Source organism: Marmota flaviventris, chromosome 13, assembly GCF_047511675.1.
Source record: "Marmota flaviventris isolate mMarFla1 chromosome 13, mMarFla1.hap1, whole genome shotgun sequence".
In the NCBI taxonomy this organism is placed as follows: domain Eukaryota; kingdom Metazoa; phylum Chordata; class Mammalia; order Rodentia; family Sciuridae; genus Marmota; species Marmota flaviventris.
The window spans coordinates 90,492,264-90,506,120 of NC_092510.1; the positions used below are offsets into that span (position 1 = coordinate 90,492,264).

General features: G+C 47.6%; 1 protein-coding gene across 5 annotated transcripts in view; it reads right to left on the minus strand.

Moving 5' to 3' along the window:
- Positions 1-2,772: 2,772 nt before the first annotated feature.
- Cdk5rap2 (CDK5 regulatory subunit associated protein 2) overlaps positions 2,773-13,857 on the minus strand; it is a 185,962-nt gene continuing 174,877 nt past the window's right edge. For all 5 annotated transcript variants that reach the window (XM_071600877.1, XM_027945288.2, XM_071600875.1 and 2 more), the window contains 3 exons: positions 7,394-7,520; positions 3,331-3,377; positions 2,773-2,861 (listed from right to left, as the gene is read on the minus strand). In XM_071600877.1, the coding sequence (XP_071456978.1) occupies positions 2,805-2,861; positions 3,331-3,377; positions 7,394-7,520 (231 nt within the window). In that variant the 3' untranslated portion in view covers positions 2,773-2,804. The remainder of the gene's footprint in view (positions 2,862-3,330; positions 3,378-7,393; positions 7,521-13,857) is intronic.

The following is a 13,857-nucleotide window of genomic DNA, read 5'->3' on the forward strand; positions in this document are numbered from 1 at the left end:
ATAATGCTAAGTGAAGTTAGCCAATTCCAAAAAAAACAAATGCCGAATATTTTCTCTGATACAAGGTGACTGACCCATAATGGGGTAGGGAGGGGGAGCATGGGAGGAATAGACAAACTCTAGATAGGGCAGAGGGGTGGGAGGGGAAGGGAGGGAACAGGGGGTTAGCAATGATGGTGGAATGTGATATCATTATCCAAAGTACATGTATGAAGACATAAATTGGTGTGAACATACTTTATATACAACCAGAGATATGAAAAATTGTGCTCTATATGTGTAATAAGAATTGTAATGCATTCCACTGTCATGTATTTAAAGAATAAAATCAATTAAATATTAAAAAAAAAAAAAACTTGCTTGAGACCAGCCACAGAAGAGACACTGAAGAGCCACTGATTTTTGACAAGAATGTTATTTTTCAGCTATTTCTAAATTTTTGAGGCTCTCATCAACTCTGCCATCAGGACTGGGCAGAAGGGTAAGCCCCATCTGACAGGTGTGGAGGCTGGGGCCTGGACCCAGGCCTCCTGTTGACCAAGCTTCTGTTTGGAAAGACCATGGTATGATTTCTTGGAAAAGGAACTCCATTTGACATTATGCCTAAATCTGAGTTTTCACACCCAGGCAAATGTGAAAATGAGGGGTGGCTGTGCAGAGGAGGAACCCCTGCGGGAAGGGACCTTCCCGACTACCTGTCCAGGGTACCTGGGGTAAGGCCCCCTCCTGGGCTCACCTGGCTTCTGCTCCCTCTGCCTCCAGCTGAGCATCCCTGCATCTGGGCAGGTGTGTGGGTGGCAGAGAAGCCAGTCTGGGGTCTGGAAGGACAGGAGGGATCAAGAGGGATCAAGTCCTGGCTCCATTAACCATAAGCTAAGGCTCTTGGCTGATCTGTGAAGACAGGGTGACCCTGACCACCATCACTTCCTCCACATGGCTCTGGGGGCTCCAGGGAGGAACTGTGGGGTGCCTGAAGCTGCCCTTGGCTGCACAGGAGTTAGTACTGTCTCCCAGCAACCTGAAGACGGGCTCCTCGGATCAGGTCTCTCCCAGGAACTGGTCCCATCTCTCGGCTCTGTGTACCAGGCCTGCCAAGACGCTCTCCAGGAGCTCAGGGAGGTCCCCAAACAGGGAGTGACGGCTCTGGGGGCAGCAGGAGCAGATAGGGATGCAGCACACAGCATCAAGGATCGGGAGAGGCTCAATGGGGGAAAGATTTCTGAAAGACCACTCAAAGCTAGCTGGAAAGAGAAAGGGTGGGAGGGGCACTTCAAAGAGTCAGCACCCTGGTTGGGCTGGGTAGGGCAGGGCAGCAAGGCCCCACCAGTGAGCTGGAGATGGTTCAGTTCGCCTGGACCCGACCAGAATGCAAGGAAGTGGAATGACAGGAGCCAGGGGCACCAGGAGGGGCCAGACACGGGCCCCCATGAACCCTGTCAGGGACCTGGGCTTGGACCAGAAGGTGGCGGGAAGACACCGGTGGCTATCGGGTGGGGGAGCATCATGATCAGATGCCCTGTTTTCTCAGCACCTCAGCTGCTGTAGGGCAGAGAAGGAATCTGGGGGTGGGGCGCAAGACCAACAAACTGGATGGAAAAGGAATTAAATACTAGAGAGGAGCCCAGGGACAGGAGAAGAGGCAGAGGACCAGAGATAGGGAACAACTCTAAGAAGTCAGGACAAGAGGGGGATGAGGCAGCCGGGAGCTGGGTGCAGGGGAGGGCATAGCTAAAGGCAGAAGGTCTGCATGAGTGACTTCAGAAGGAAAGCAAAATGCAGGGTCATCCCAAAGGTCACTCAAATGCACAGAACATGGCAGAAGCAGAGGTAGTGAGGGACACTGAGTCAGGGTTCCAAGTGCTCCCTGCCTAGCGTCCTACAAGAGGCCCATCTGCCCAGCTGGGCACTTTGTGAACCTGACCATGGGCACAGGACTGTGAGACAGGAAGAGCAAGGCCAAGAGAATCATGTCAAAGCACAACTGGGGGCCAAGTCTGCCCCGTCTCCAGGAGGTCCCTGGGCCAGCTTCAGCCCTGCTTTGTTTACTTCTCAGGGACACTGTGACATTCAGGGCAAAGGTTAAGGATAAGCAGGGTTAATAACAAGGCTGCAGCAAGCAAGTACCCCCAGGCACCAATGAGGACACTGGGTGGACTGTCATCATCGGGACAGTGCAAATGCCAAGTCCCAGCCTTACCCTGCTCCTTCCTAAGTCAGACAGCACCACTGAGAGGGCTGTTCTCCAGGTGACTGTGACAGGCCGAGCACCTGTAGGGTGCAGGCACAGCCCAAGGCCACGCTGCTTGGAGTCCTCCTCTCTGGAAACCTGCGAGGGCTCAGCAGCAGGCTCAGGGCGAGATCTGAGGATCAAGTGACTCCTGAGACCTGGCCTGTCCCACGGGGGAGTTTGGGACCCAGGCTCTGAGGCTCCACACAAAGTGACTGAATCATCCCCTTGGAATACAATGAATCATTTAAGGAGATTCTTCAAACTGCAGAGCCAGGGAGAGCCAAGGTCACCCAGGACAAACGTGGAGCCCAGCCACGCATGCAGCCTCAGCGCCATCCCTCTGCCCCAGACCCACGCAGCCTCCCAGAGCTCAAGGCCTTTCCACGCCTCACCGCAGAGCACCTGAACCTCTGTGGCCACAACCACGAGCCACGTGTGGATGGAGAACACGGAGGGAAAGAGACTTCCTTGGGCCAGGCAGCCATTTCTCCCCTTTCTCCCTCAGCCACCAGAAGCCTCAGCTGGAACAGAGACGCATGATCTCGGGGCCACAAGCTTTATTAGCTTCAAGTCCTCAGGAGCCAGGTCTGTTGGGACTGGCTGTTCCTGGATGGGCACCCCCGGGCCTCAGCTGGAGAAAGGGAGGGGGAAAAAAGGAGGATTTTAGGTCGAGGGGAGGGTTTCGGAAGTAAGATCCCTGACCGAGTTAAAAGCAAGATGTGATCCTGAAACTGCTTTCTAAGACTTATTAGTTTGATCAGCAAATATTTACAGAACAAAGGGACAATGAGATCATATTGTATTCATTCATTCATTCCAGAAAGATTTAACAAAGTCCTACTATGTGCCAGTCACTGGCTGCTGCTTTTTTCCCTGGTAAAAACAGCAAACAAATCTAAAAACCAGAGCAAATACTGAAGATAGGCATGAAACTTGTCATTCTTTGTTGGCAGAAAAATACAACTCTATATGGAGGACATGTCCCTTGGTTCCACTTCCAAATTCATTTTTCAAAAGAGATCATTTCTGGTCCTGCACCCATCCCCACCCACTACGTGGCTTTCAGTAAAAAAAAAAAAAACACAAAGGGATGAAGTTACCTCTAGGTTTCCTCTGGCCTTCCGAAGGACCTTGTGGGTTACAAGCACTGGGGAGAAAGCAAAGAACAAGATGATCAGAGACCAGACATTGGAAGGGCAGTGAAAAAGCCCAGTTCAGGGAGGAGAAGCCCAACTTGAAGGCTCTGACACATGAACCACCCTGAAGAATCCAGAACAGAGAGAAGCATGAAGGGTCTACCTGTCCCCTCTTAGGGCCCAGCATAAATGACACATCAGAAAGGGTGGACCACTGACACCTCTTTCAGTTCCCACAAAGCCAGTCTCACAGGGATGCACTGGGTAGAGCATGCCATGCCATTGTTAGGGGCAATACCAAGGCTCTGCAAGGCCACCTGGTAACCCAGGCAACCTGATGGCTCCTCTCTGTGGGCCAGGGAGGTCCGTGGTGCAGGGCAGGTCCAGGCATTCATGGTGTCCTGAGCCCTCTGAGAAGCAGAGGGGGAGCAAACCCATGTGTGGAGACCCACATCAAGTGCTGAGGGAAGTTAAGCAGAGGTGGGGTTTCACACTGCCAAGTTCCTAAGCCTGGGAGGAGAACCCTGGGCGGTTTGGCCACCCCCACCTTTCAGATGGCAGAATAGCCCCCATGGTCTCCCTAGGGAAGCTGCATCCTGCCTGGACGGGAGCAGGCTGATGGGTGATCTCAGAGGATGCTGCCCACTGACAGCAGGCCTGCAGAACTGGAACTCCAGAGAGCGGGAGTGTCCACCTCTCAGGAGAGCAGCTGAAGGAGCACCACCTCCTCCTCCATCTTTTCTTCTCCAACACAAACTCCAGCGACGGCAGGGATGGCACTGTTGAGCGGATTCTGAGCTTACCAGGAACCTATTCTAAACAGGCTTGGTGAGGGTCAGGGAATCAGCCCCGTGCCCAGTGGCACAGGCACAAGCCCTGGATCCGGGCCTTTGACCAACAGCACCTGCAGCTAAAACAGACTGAAACCAACACCACATCCCAGCTTTCCAGTGGTGTGTTCACAGCAGGTAATCTGTGGGGACCTAGAGAAAATATTTTTTATGCTTCACAAAAAATTCTACCTGGGATAATAAAATCTATTTGCAATCTGCACCATCAGGGGAAGGGATAGGCCGTTGTGGGCTTTAACTGAACAAAATGAACTTCAGAAGTGGCCACTGCTTCTCTGTACCTCCACTCCCCACTGAAGTCTGCAAGCAGAAGTTCATAACCGGGGGCCATGGGTGTGCTTTGGAGAGTCCTACATCCTGGATGTGACGTGCAGGTCTATGTGTGAGTATAAATGTGTGCATTTTTCTGGGGAAAGAGACCACAGCTTTCTCAAAATTCACCAAGGGGCCTGTGACCCAGAAAAGATTAAGTATCATGATATTGAGGTTAAAAATAATCTTGAAAGAGTACTGAACATACCAAGAGAACAAAACTCACCATATGAGCTAAGGGTTACCTCACCCAAGTTTTGATGTAGCCCTTACATCTGAACAGCACCACCCACGTTCCCAGGCACAGAAATCCCCACTGTGACGAAAAGACTGAGGGACAGAGTGGTAAAGAATGTGTCCCAAATCAAGCCTTGCCCCAGCACAAAGAAGAGGCTCACACCCTAGGGTCACATGAGTCAGTCCAGGGTTCCTCCCACTTCAGGGGAGGCCGGCAAGGAAGATGCCCACCTGAGGGTGCCCCACCTGGCCAACTAGGTTCACCTCACAAGCCCGGATCACTGTCCTCACTTGGCAAATGAGGACCTGAGGCTGGTGTTTCCAGGTCACGTGCCCAGTGAACAGCAGAGTCCTAAGTCTCACCAGGTCACCCTTTCCCTACTTTCCCCTATAGAGCCTGGGAGGACACAGGCAGGGATAAGCCCTAGCCCTTGCTTGTTCCTGTCACTGTGTGGGCAAGGAAGAGGGAATGCTACCAGCCTTCATTTAGTCACTTCGGTGCCAGAAGCAGGCCCGTGAGGCTGGCAGTGTTGGGGAATTCCCAAGGGCCTGACTGGTCAGGACGAGCTGCCGAGCCCGGGCAGGAGGAGGCACAGCCCGGCCAGCTGCAGCTGCCCACTGGCTGGAACAAAACGCAGAGACAGCGACAGCTCATCAGATGAGAGATGCTGTGAGATGTTCTCAGGCTTGCTCTGAATGACCTCTGTACCCTAGATCAATTGGACTAACTGAGAGAGGGAAGCGGCTCTGCCCCGCACTGTGCTAAGGACAGTTCATATCAGAAGCTTCACATTCCTCTACAGATGAGAGACAGAGGTACTTTCTATGCAGCATGATTAGAACCCAGGCCTATGTGTGTGGCCAGTGTGAGTCCTTTGGAATTACTGTCTCCCCTGGGGATAAGGAAACTGAAGTCAGAGCTTTGCACTGTGCCCATTCACAATGCCTTGCTCGCTGACCCAGGACACAGGGTGTGGCACTGTCTACCGTGGTCACTAGACTCATGTGAACCTCATGCCTGCTTCTGAAACCTCCTTGTGCTCTGCCGCTATCCCAGCCAGGCTGCAGAGGAAGAGGGTGCCAGGGCAGAGTTCTGCTTCCCAGCCTCAGGGGCTACACGGAGCATCACTTTGGCCCCTTGCTGCCCAGAAGTCTGACCCAATGTCCCATGGCTACCTTGACATGGCCATGACTGGCACTGTCTGCCCAGGGAGTGACACGAACATCCCAGCCAAAACCTCATGACATCCACCACCCTGCTGGACCGACCCCTCACTAGCTTTCCCAACATCCCCACTTCTCGACAGCCTTGCCTTGCCCCAAGAGGCCTCCCCACTGCCCACCTGAGGGACTGCACCTTCAGCTTGTCCCACAAGGCTCCTCAAAGGCCCTGGTGTGTCCTGAGCATGTTCCAGAACACTCTACTCTCCTGCCTCCTGGGCTGTGGTATGAGGCCACAAGGCCATCACCAAAATCCTGTTCCTGCCCTGTTGCCATCTCAGCTGGCCATCCCTCAAGGCCCAGTCAGTCTTGAACCAGAACCTGGCCAGGCTCCCTGAGGCACTCAGCAGTGCTCCCACAGCTAAGCTGTGTAACCCCCACCCCCAGTTACGCCCGAGCTCCCCGCCAGCAGGAGCGCCTGTCCCTGGGGCTGTGCCTGCTCATAAGTGAGCTTGTTGCCCATCTCACAGAGTCCACTTCCAGAAGGTTTCGGGCGAGGGAGTGTCAGGAAAACTGCCACTTGGCAACAATCTATGTTCTATGCCTCCCAGGAAGACCCCGAGAAAACGGAACTTTGCTAACAGAGCATCCAAAGCTGGCAGGCACCTTGGAGAGGAAGGAGCTCCAGATAGAGTCTCCCCAAACAAGCAAACCAACATGCAGGCAGCGTGGGCCCAGCCGCGGTAGGGTCACCAGGAGGTGCTGATGGGCGCTGCCTTGAGCGGTGCTGAAGATTTAAACCAGGGACCAGGTGAGTGGCTAGGCCAGAGCTGGGACTGACTGGCTCTCTGATCCTGGGGCTCCGCACCTGCCTGGAGAAGGGTTCCTCAAGTCCATGACCTACTCTGATCCCGCGTCCTTGCTGTTATGTCCTGCTCTCTGGTAGAGCACCAAGCCTCTTCACTGACAGGCATGGCAGGCGACCCTCTGCTGTACGTGCCAGCCTCCCCAAGCCTGTCACAACATAAGGCCCAGTCCCCGGGCCCCTCCTACCTCGACCTGTCGTAGGCAACCAATAGAAACGCTTCTGGTTTCTTGCTTTTATCCCCGCTATTCCTGGCCTGGAATGTCACCCCCTGTCCTACCTGATGACATTCACTCCCTTTAGATTTGGCTCAAGGATCATTTTATTCAGGATGCTCACCTCCCAGGACAGTGACACCCACCCCACTGCCATCTCCGTGCTCCCATACCGCACGTGCCATACCCCCATCTCCCCAGTGAGAGGACCATCCCTGCCACCAAGACATGGGAAGTGAACAGACGAGTCTGGGCAGGTCAGGAAGAATGCAGCCTAAAAAGACACCCGAACCAGGGGGCCTCATCACCACTGGTCTGGGCTCCAGTGTGGCTAAGCCAGGGCAGGAAGTGGTCAAGCATAGTGGTTACCCACACTGCTCACTCACACTGGTCAAAGATGACTTTTTCCTGGTGCTTGCTCTGCTGCAAAAGCCTCATGCTGTTCTGCAACTTCTTTTCTTGTTCAAACAATTTGTTCTGTAGTTTGGTGATCTCTGCTTTCATTTCTCCAATCTAAAGAAAAAAGGAATTAGAAAACTGAAATAAGAATATAAAATGTCAAATCACATAGGAACAATTGCAAAATCAGATAAAAAGATGCTCAAGGTCACTAACAGAGATATTTAAATAAAAACTAGAAGGCTTTCTCTGTCCATCAGATTGGCAAACTGGATAAAATACAGATGAAAGAAAGCAGTCTTATGACCACTGGAAAACTGCAAATTGGCAAGGCCCTTGGGTAACACCTGGCAAGATCTACTGTAAGTGCATGACCATCTCTGAACTAGCAAGTCTACACTATAGCATTTACCCCCAAAACAACAACCGTACAAGCACAAGAAAGTTGCTGGTTGTCCATGGATGTCCACTTCAGCCTTGTTAGTGGTAGCAGAAAAAAAAAAACCCAATTTGTTTAATATGGATCTAAAATAAATTGTGGTACTTACACAGAAAGAAGTAATTCTGCAGCTATTAAAATGAGGTTGTAGAGCTCTATTTATAGATGTAAATATCAATATATATAAAAGATTGTAATGAGAGAGAAAAAGAGCCCAGAACAACAGAGGCTGCCCTCTGCCTCCACAGCACTCGTTTCACAAATCTGAACCCATTTCCACAGCCACAGAGCTGGAGGTCAAAGGCCACAAGATGCTAAGAGTGTCTCCAGGAGATGTGATTTCAAATTTTGTTGTTGTTGTTTAATAAAAACTATTATGCTGATTTTTAAGTTTTGTGTTTAAATCTTGAAAAAAAATAATACAAAACTATTTCTTGGTGAGTGTTATCCATTAGGAGGACCTACTGTGAATTTTCAGAGTAGAGTAGAGGTGGGAGGCCACACTGGGTCCCCAGTGCTCAGAGGGGGACTGAGACACTTTAACCAGCTCCCTTCCTCGTGGCAAGAAAGCCTGGCACCTGCTTCTCCCGGCTGCACTCAAAAACCTCTGCTCCAAGGGGAGATGCTGAGTTGTCAGCTTATGAAGAGTCCCTTTAGTTTGTTCCCAAACTTATTTATGGTAGTTGTAACAGAATTACAGAATCTAATTAAATATTAAGTGAACCTATGAAGCCTGTGTCTGGATAGAGAGAACCGACTATGAAAACTAACATATGCTTCAGAAAGACCAGAGAAAGGCGAGCCACTGAAAAACACATTCTGGCAAATTAGGTGTGGGTGAAACAACTATACAAGATGTGGGAGGAACACAGTCTAGAAGAATTCTAAATTCAGATTGCTTCACAAGTGTCTAAGTTTTCTCTTCATCTTAAAGAAACAGAAATTGGAAGTGACAGACATACATTATGGATGTGGCTTATGAAAGTAAGGACATGTGGAACTCCAAACAGCAGCCCCATAGTCAAAGAAATGGCCCTGGCCCTCCATCAAAAGAATGGTGAATGTAAGTACATTTATCTGTTTAAAGTTAAACCAAAATGTTTAAGGTATGTTTCACTTTTTGATTCCCTACCTTAACCACTTTTAAGATTAGCCAATCATGTCAGCTAGAGAGTCTTCAGTGCTTCCAGAACAGACCCTAACTCAGACATCAGGTCTGCACGGTTCTCTCCTGCTATCCAGGGCCCACAGAGACTTGGGCTGTGGTCATAGCTCCATCCTAGGACAAACTGCCCCGCAGTCAGAGCCTTAACTCCACACCTGTGACACCGGAATAACCACCCCTGACCCACCCATCACACTGCAGGAGGATGAGACTCAGAGGAGTCCATGGAAGCCGGGAATGGCCACTTCACTCCTGGCCTGGCTAACCCGTTTCTCTTTCTATAGTCAGCTCAGCTGTCCCTTCCTGCAGGAGGCTTCACCTGATGCCCCTTCTGTACCAGGAGCTGAGGCTCCCCATAACTGCCCACATCCAGGGGACTGTAGCAACTGGTCGTCACAGGCCTGCATCCCCTGTCAACTACCAGCTCCTCCTTCCCTCGATCACCTTTGCCTGATGCAGAGCAGGTGCTGTGACGTGCCTGCCAACTGGCAGGGTCACCTTTCATTGGCACTCTCCTAACACCCTGTACACATCCTGTCCAGCACTTAAAACCACAGATTGTAATAATTTACATCTGCTGTGCCACTGGATTCAATCCTTCATTTTTACAGCATTAAGATACTTTAGAAAAAACAGCGAGAGCTCCAAAACAGCTCTGCCACTTCCTAGCTGTGTGATGCTGAAGCAAATCATTTAACTCCTTGGAGTTTCAGCTCCTACTTCTGGAAAATGTGAACAAGATGACCTAACTCCAAGCCAAGCATGGTGGCACATGCCTATAGACCCAGTGACTTGGGAGGCTGAGGCAGGAGGATCAAAAGTTCAAAGCCAGCCTCAGCAACTTAACCAGGCTCTGTGTAACTTAGTGAGACCCTGTCTCTAGATAAGGGCTGGGGGTATGTGGCTCAGTAGTCAATTGCCCTGGGTTCAATCCCCAATACCAAAAACAAAACAATAACAATAACAAAAAAAAAAAAAAAAAAAAAACCCTAACTCCAGATAGTGGAGTGGATTTTGAATGCTCACAAAGAAATGATAAATGTCTGAGGTGGTGGATATGCCAATGACCCTGATCTGACCAGTATTCATGACACATGTGTACTGAAATGCCACACTTACCCCATAAATGTGCAATTACTATGAATCAATTAAAAATAAAAACATTTTAAAATAAAATAAAAAAATAAGAACATCTGATTCTTATACCTCAATTTAGAAATTTAAAATAAAAAACAAAAAACCTAACTCCCCAAGGTCGTGGTAAAGGGGTAAAATAAGATGTATATGAGCAGTGCCCAGTATCAACAGTCACTCAACAGAACAATTCTTGTTTTATTTTCTCTTTCCTTTCATTCTTTTTAGTTAATAACTGATAACTTTACTGAAAAACAGTAACATTTTAAAGAAATTTTTCAGAATGCAACAATATACATGAATAAAATTGGATAACATTTAAAAAATTTCAGGATTCTGAACATTTCAGAGCATAATGAAGTACAGTATCTATTTATCGATAACAGAGGAATTAGGAAATGCTTATGCAAGTAAGAACACTCTTGACAATATCAACAGAACAACTCAGTGAGCATCGCAGAGCCGAGAGCAGAAATGGAAGCCCCTCCCCTCCCAGGAGGCCACAAAATCCTCCATCAGTGTCTCGAAGCCTTGCTTCTGGGAAGAGTTTTTGTTTGTTTGCTTTCCTTTTTATGAAGAACATCTCAAATGTTTATGCAAGTAGAAGGAATTGGATAATGACCCTCCCCCCAGGAACCTGTCCAGTTTAGCAATTATCAATTCAAGGCCAAACTTATTTCACCTACACCCAAGCTCCTTCTCTCTCTAAAATTAATTTGAAACCAATCCTAGAAACTAATCATATCATCTATAAAATATTTCAATATATATATATATATATCTGGGAAAAAAGATTTTAAAATACCATAATATCATTAGCTCACCTAAACAATGAACATAATTCTTTAGTACAGGTTGAACATCCTTAAAATCAAAATCCAAAATTCAAAATGCTCCAAAGTCCAGAACTCTTTGAGCCAATGCATTTTGAGCATTTAAAGATATTTTTTAGTTGTAGTTGGACACAATGCCTTTATTTTATTAATTTATTTTTATGTGGTGTTGAGGATCGAACCCAGTGCCTAGGCGAGCACTCTACTGATGAGCCACAACCCCAGCCCCATTTTGAGCATTCTGATCTTTAGATTAGGGATGCCCAACTCACAAATTCTTTGCAAATACTTCAAAATCTGAAAAAAAAAAAAAAAAATCCAAAATCAGAACGACTTCTGGTAGTTTCAAATAACAGATACTCAATAGGTATCTCCAAATATGGAGTTAATAGACACACTTCCCTGATTGCTTCATAATTGTACTTTTTAATAATTGGTATGATTCAGGATTCAAGTAACATCCATATTTTGAATCTGTTGTTTCTTAAGTTTTTAACCCAGGGTTTCTCAAAGCTCCTAAAAGGGCTGGTGAAATAAACTACTGAGGCCACTCCCAGGGTGGCTGATTCAGTTGGTCTGGGTGAGGCCCAAGAATCTGCATTTCTGATAAATTTCCAGGTGATGCTGATGTTGCAGGTCCAGGGCCTACACTTTTGAGAGCTACTGTAAATCTTCAGGTTTCTTCCCTATATCTTGTCCTTTCTTACTAGGATAAAATAGGTTCTGAGCTCCTTGTATTTCCTGCCCAGACATAGAGTCATTTTTCCAAGGAGCCCAAGATCCTTTTGGGGGAAAAGGCATTTAGACATCATAGTTTGGAAATTGTGGGTGTTTGCTGGCACTTGGTCAGATTTTATTTCTTCAGCCTTTTACACAGAGTGAGTTAGTAAATTTTTTTAACAGAAAAACATCATGAGTTCATATTGATGCTTACAATTTAAATTTACAATTACAGGGTCTTTATTTCTTTGATTTTAATTTTTTTAATTCATAGTAAAAATCTTAGTTCCTAATGATACTTAAGAGTTGTTTTACAATAGAAATACATTAGTTTCAGAATATTAATACCAATACTATTACTAACCACTGAAAACGGTTTATATCTTAAAAAAACTTTTGGGCAGTTTTTCTTGCCTGTAAAATATTCCTGCTAGGAATGTATGGTCAAATCATTGTTTCCGTCACTGAAATGTTCTTTGTGTGACCATGCCTCCAGTGCCATCCGTAGTGAGGTTAATTGATTCTATACCATTAATTTTTAGAAATTTCTATTTTCCCCATTTTGACAAATTTTATTTATAATTATGTTAACTATTGATATAGTTTGGAAGTCAACTGTATAAAACAAGCTCTATTCAGAGAAATCTACTTGATCTCTGCCCTTCCAATCTCTCCCTTTACATGCCAACACATAGCCTGTTATTGCTTTTTCTTCATTTAAAAAACTCATAAGCATGAGCCTATATATTTATATCGCTCCAACAACTTTCCTAGGTCAACTCATGCCTGGGATGCATGCTTTTCAGAGCAGTCCACAGGACTGAGTGGGACAGTACGGTAAATGCAAAAGGCAAATCAATGATTCTCAGAGAAAATAGCAGGGAGCAAAAGCCACCGGGCTGCTGAAGATGTGGAAGTCTGCTTTACACACACGCTTCACACCAGGCAAAAGGCACCGTGTCAAACACAGGCAGTGACAGAACAGTGGTGAGAGGCAATTTAACACCACACAGGGGTCTGCGTACACTAGCAACCAGCAGCCACAATGGAGCATCTCTAAGTCCCTGTCCTACTCTGAAATTCTGTGACACTAGAGTGAATATAATCAGTTATCTGAGAAACGAAGGACAAAACACCTCGAGCACCAACCAGTCGCTGGACTGATCTAGAAGTGGGGGAAAATCGACACGGCTACAATTTTGTGTGCATTTATAATGTGTGTGTCTTATATATATAATAAGAACTGCATTCTGTCTATTTAACAAGTAGTCACTACTTTTATGTGCTAAGGATCAAACCACTGCATTGTGGGTCAACTGTTTGGTTCAGACATGTTTGCTTTCAAAATTCATAAGGGACAGGTAATAATAGTTTGGTTATATGGGAAAAATCATTCAATCATACATTTATTCAAAAACATGAACAAAACACATGTTCCCCTGAAGGAAAGCAGAGGAAGGCAGACATTAAAACAAACCAAGTAATTATCTTTTGTGTCAAAAGCTATGAAGAAACAGAGGAAGACGCTATGACCGAGTGACTGGGAGCCCTCTCTCACCTAGGGGTAACATTTAAGCTAAGAGAAGGTGGGAAGGAGTCGGCAGGCAGCACGGGACATCCAGGCAGTCAGAGTAAGAAAAGGCTGTGGGCTAGGACCAGTGGGTCCCACCATCCCCCTGACACTTGCCTTCCACCCCACACCCCATGGGCTGAAGTGGGCAAAAATGAATTTATGAAACATTAAATGTTTATGAGCTTCCCTGAGCTCAGCACGCCCACACTCCCCCACAGGAGCCTAACAAGGAAGCCTCAGGACTCCTCATGGAACCTTGAGGGAGAGGGCTACTCACGGGCTGCTCCAGAACCACGATAAACCCATCTAAGAGCTGCCAGTGGGGTGGAACTCAGAGAGAAAATCAAATTTCCTTTCTGCCTCCCTGCTGGCCTGTAGCACATTCACAGGAGAGGCAAAAAGGGGAAGCAGCATCAGACCACCCAGCTGGGAGTCTCAACCTCCTTTACCTGCATGTGGCTTTCCCAGGGAGGTTCCCCTGGGAGCCAGGCTGGCTGCTCACCCTGTCACAATACACATGCACTCCACAGATGGAAACAGGTAGGGCTCCACCTGCCTGGCTGCTGGCATGGATCAACTGCTCCCCA